The sequence below is a fragment of the Mastomys coucha genome, unplaced genomic scaffold (assembly GCF_008632895.1).
Source record: "Mastomys coucha isolate ucsf_1 unplaced genomic scaffold, UCSF_Mcou_1 pScaffold22, whole genome shotgun sequence".
Taxonomy (NCBI): Eukaryota; Metazoa; Chordata; class Mammalia; order Rodentia; family Muridae; genus Mastomys; species Mastomys coucha.
The window spans coordinates 85,534,947-85,539,709 of NW_022196905.1; the positions used below are offsets into that span (position 1 = coordinate 85,534,947).

Here is a 4,763-nt window from a genome sequence, read left to right on the forward strand (position 1 = left end):
GGATCTGGCACTGAAACTTTTGTTCTGGCTGTCAATATTTTGGATAGATTCTTGGCCCTTATGAAGGTATTTAATTGCTTTTTATAAAATCTACATTATATTTTATATCTTTATTTTATTATGTATTTTTTTTTGAGACAATGTTTCTCTATATAGCTCTGATTGCCCTGGAACTAGCTCTGTAGACTTAGCTCGCCTCAAACCTCAGAGTTCTGCTTGCCTCTGCTTCCCCCTTCCAAGTACTAGGGTCAAAAGTGTGTGCTTCTGCTTCTGACAAATTGACATGTTTTCAACGGCCAGTGCCTAACACAGTCTCTAACACATACAGGTCTCAATAGTATTTGTCAAGTGAAATGTAATAAAACCTCCTGATTACAAACTTAAAGTAATCAGAATTGTGATCATTCATTCTAGAGAGACTGAAAAATTGTACTGCATCTTAAATAAGGTTTTGCTGCACCTCTTAAATATATTCTCTTGAAAGACATCACAGGGGAAGCCTACTGTGCTTTAAGTACTCAGTATATGGGCTTACAGGGACTTGGGGAGGGGAGAAGAATTAATTAAAATTCACTTTGTGAAAAATACCGTAATATCTGTTACAGGCTCATTTATAAAAGTGCCCAAACTGAGAGGAAAGAAGTTAGACTTTTTATAAAAATAAAACACTGTGGGGTGTGTGAGTGTGTGTGTGTGTGTGTGTGTGTGTGTGTGACATTTTCATTTGTTATCATGTTTCCCTTGGAGCCTGCTTGATTTTAACACTCAAGCAGGACAAAGAAGTATAAAATTATGCTAAAGTTGACATGCTCCCTTCCTTGTAAGCCCTTCAAAGCAGGCAGCCACAGTCTTATTAATAGTCAGCAGCAACTGTTAAAAACATGGAAATTCTCTGGCCAATAGGATCGCTGTCAGCTGCTGGGTCACTTTTTAGGGCCCTGAAAAGAAAAAGGCAGCCATCTGTCCGGGCAGATGTCCACATGTCCTCCACCCTGCAGAGTGAATGGGGCTGCTTCTCCTGGGCAAGGTTACATCACATCATGGTAGAGTTTTGACAAAAAGAAGAGGCAGGGTAGTTTCCCTTTATCCAAGCAGGGGAGTGCGTTGGTATGTGTTCATGAGTGTGTGTTCAGAGGGCTATTCTGAGGGAGGATGTACTATTCTCAGTTTACTAAGTCAGGAATACAAACTATAATTCAGTGCCAGTAAGCAAGCTTTTAAGCCAGCTTTGGGATTTTTTTTCAGTCTGCATTTAAATTTAATAAATGCTTATACAGCCATTTTTTTCTTGTTAAAGAGTTTATGGTGGTCTAAAATGTAAAAATGATTGTAGGTAAAGAAGAGTGCATCTAAGAGAAGCAGCAGGACATTATTTCAAGCGTCTGTTGTTGCCAAATCAAAGTATGATTGGTTCCTTGTATTCTGCTTTCTAGGTGAAACCAAAACACCTCTCCTGCATTGGCGTCTGCTGCTTTTTGCTGGCAGCCAGACTGGCGGAAGAAGAAGGTGCCGTTCCCCCCACGCATGACGTGATCCGGATCAGTCAGTGTAAATGCACAGCGTCCGACATCCAACGCATGGAGAAAATCATCTCAGAGAAGCTGCACCATGAGCTGGAAGCTACCACTGCCTTAAATTTCTTGCACTTATACCACGCGATTGTATTTTGTCATACTTCAGAAAGGAAGGAAATTCTGAGCCTCGATAAACTAGAAGCTCAGCTGAAAGCTTGCAACTGCCGACTTGTCTTCTCAAAAGCAAAACCATCTGTATTAGCTCTGTGCCTTCTCAATTTGGAAATAGAAACGATAAAATCGGTTGAATTGCTGGAAATTCTGCTGCTTGTCAAAAAACATTTGAAGGTAAATGTCTTTTTTGTTTTTTTAAAGTAAGTGTCTTTTCTGGTGTTTCCTTTTTTTTTCTTGTGGTGTCTTAATTACTTTATACAATCCTTTGTGAAATTCTCAATGCCTTTGTTCATTTTTCTCTTGTATGTCAGGTGTTAGAATTCTTTTACCCAGACAGTATTAAGCCAGAAGTTCACTGACTTAGTCAGCTTCCTTCTGAATGCAGGTGCTTGTTCTGGGGACCCCTGCCCTATCCAGGATAGCTGTCCTTGTCCTCAACTATGCACTACAATTACTCTAAGTACACTCATGGGCTAGGCATGCCTAGAGGCATAGAGCTGTGCATACTCCCAGTGACTGTTCCCAACTGTGGAGCAGAAAGTACACCAAATACACTAAGGTGACCGAGTCAGAGCTGAGCTGAGCTGAGTCATTGCAATGGCACTACCAAAGGTCATTAGCAGTTTTTTAAAAAGCTCCTTAGGTAGGCCACCTCTTTAAGTTTTTGCAGTTGTGAAAACCAAAACAATCCCAGTGCTTCTCCTTACTTAAGCTAGTAGTCTGGTTAAGGAAATGCAAAATTTAACATGAAATGGTATGCTTGTTATGTTGTGACTTAGTGTTAGATAATGGTGAATGTGAGAAGTGCTTTGGGGTTATTAGCAAAGAAGTAGGCAATCCAGGATCTGTGGGCTGACTAGGAGCCTGGACCATCATCTGTGAGAATGAAGGTTTGGACTGCAAAGGGCTTATGCCAAGAAATGGGTAGGCTAAGTAACTTGGGGAAGTCATTTTTAGGGTGGACATGCAGGTTGAATATCTAGGCTTCATTCTCTGGGTGGGAGGACTTGGCCTTGGGCTTTTCTTCTTTGATAACGCTAACTTTTTGTATCTTTTGTCATAATAAAAATGTATATTATGAGCAGTTGAAACTGATTTGTTTAAGAACCGTTTATTTCAGAAAGAAAGACATTTTTATAACATGTTAAATTTCTTTTGTTCAGCACTACTAAACAGTGTACTTGGCTTTAGGTTGGTGTTTTCTTAGAATAGGCAGAATTTTTTTGTGGATTGATTCCTGTGTAAGTAATACTTGAAGTGTTGTTCTAATCAGTAGTTTCCTTGTTTAGAGACACTTAGCACCCAGGTCATACTCTCGTTTGTTAAGTCAGGGTACCTGGCACCAGTTACCATATGACTTCAAGGGGCAGCAAAATACGAGAACCATTGTTACAGCATCTTCACCCTTCCACCCAGATCAGCGACACTGAGTTCTTTCACTGGAGGGAGCTGGTTTCTAAATGTCTAGCGGAGTACTCTTCGCCTCAGTGCTGCAAGCCCGACCTGAAGAAGCTGGTTTGGATTGTCTCGCGGCGCACTGCCCAGAATCTCCACAACAGCTACTACAGTGTTCCCGAGCTGCCCACGATCCCAGAGGGGGGCTGCTCTGACGGAAGTGAGAGGTAAGCAGGCCTCCTCCCCAGGCTGAGTGCAATGATGTAGATGTAATTGTAAAAAACAAAGACAAAACCAAAAAAACCAACAAGAAAACCCCAAAACTCTAAGGGCCAGCAAGATGTCTCAGTCTCAGCAGGTAAGGCCACTTACTGGCAAGCTGGAGTTTGAGTCCAGAACCCACACTGTGGAAAGAGAACCAACTGCCGCAAGTAATTTTTCTCAACTCTACACATGCTGTGACACACAATGCATCCTCTTCCTCTTCCTCTCTGTCCCCTCCCTGTCACCAGAGATAAGTATATACATGAACTTAAAAATTGAAAGAAAGAAGAGCTGGGGTGGAGATGGAGCTCAGTTGGTTGGTAGTGTTTCATAGCGTGCATGAAGTGTTGATTTTGATCCTCAACACCATTAAACAGGGCATGGAGTTGGAGGCAGGAGGGCCAGAAATTCGAGATCATCCTACGCTGTGCATGAGTTCAAGACCACTGCTACATGTGAGATGCTGTCTCAAAAGAATAAATAAAATATCCCTTGGATAGTTAAACGAGAAAAACCATCCTCACATGGCAGTGGTTTTTCATGCCAGAAAATTAACTAGCTTTTTAAAATAGACAATTTGTAACCTCACCTCAAAGGATACTTTTATCTTCTCATTTTACTTCGGAGACACAGTTTGGTTATTAAAGCAATGCAAACAGTATCTGGGCTTTTCCTGGTTGGCATGGGTGGATGTAATGGGAGGGCTGTAACACAGGAGCCATCATTAGTCCTGCAGACTCCACACAGACTTCATGTTTGTCAGTACCACCACTTATTTCTGTAAAGTGAATTTTACTAAACTTGATTGTTCTGTGCTATCAGCTAAGGACTAGAAACTCCAGTTTCATAGTGTGTTCTTCTTTGGTGTTGGAGGGAACCAGTGAAGGAATGACTGATACAAAGAACACCTTTAGATAGATGCAGATGTGCAGAATTCTTTGGTTACTTCTGCTACAGTTAATTGTACAGACATCATAGATGGCACTTTGTGCAGCTCTCTTAAGAAAACTATTGTTAACCGGACATGGTAGTACATGCCATTAATCCCAGCACTTGGGAGGCAGAAGTAAGCAGATTTCTGTGAGTTCAAGGCTAGCCAGGTGTACATAGTGAGTTCCAGGACTGCCAGGGCTACATAGAGAAATCCTGTCTGTGAATGAATGAATGTAAACTATTGTTAAGGAAAGAATATCCTATGTTAGAGTAGACTTGAGTTTAAACTCAATTCAGCTGTGTAAATGATTGACTTCTGGATATACTGTTTATGTAAACTGCAGCAGGCTGAGTTTTATTTTGCCTCTCGTCATGTGTGTTTCCAGCAGTGACACCCTCTTGTCTTTCTCCTTTCAGTGAGGATTCTGGTGAAGACATGAGTTGTGGGGAGGAGAGTCTGAGCAGCTCCCCTCCCAGCGACCA

At 41.5% G+C, this 4,763-nt stretch overlaps 1 protein-coding gene across 1 annotated transcript; it reads left to right on the forward strand.

Moving 5' to 3' along the window:
* Nucleotides 1-6: 6 nt before the first annotated feature.
* On the forward strand, nt 7-4,761 carry Ccng2 (cyclin G2; the record flags this gene model as incomplete). Its single annotated transcript, XM_031391106.1, has 4 exons — nt 7-66; nt 1,434-1,862; nt 3,105-3,310; nt 4,698-4,761. Coding segments are annotated over exons 1-4 (705 nt in total), but the record flags the coding sequence as incomplete, so codon positions are not given.
* Nucleotides 4,762-4,763: the final 2 nt, after the last annotated feature.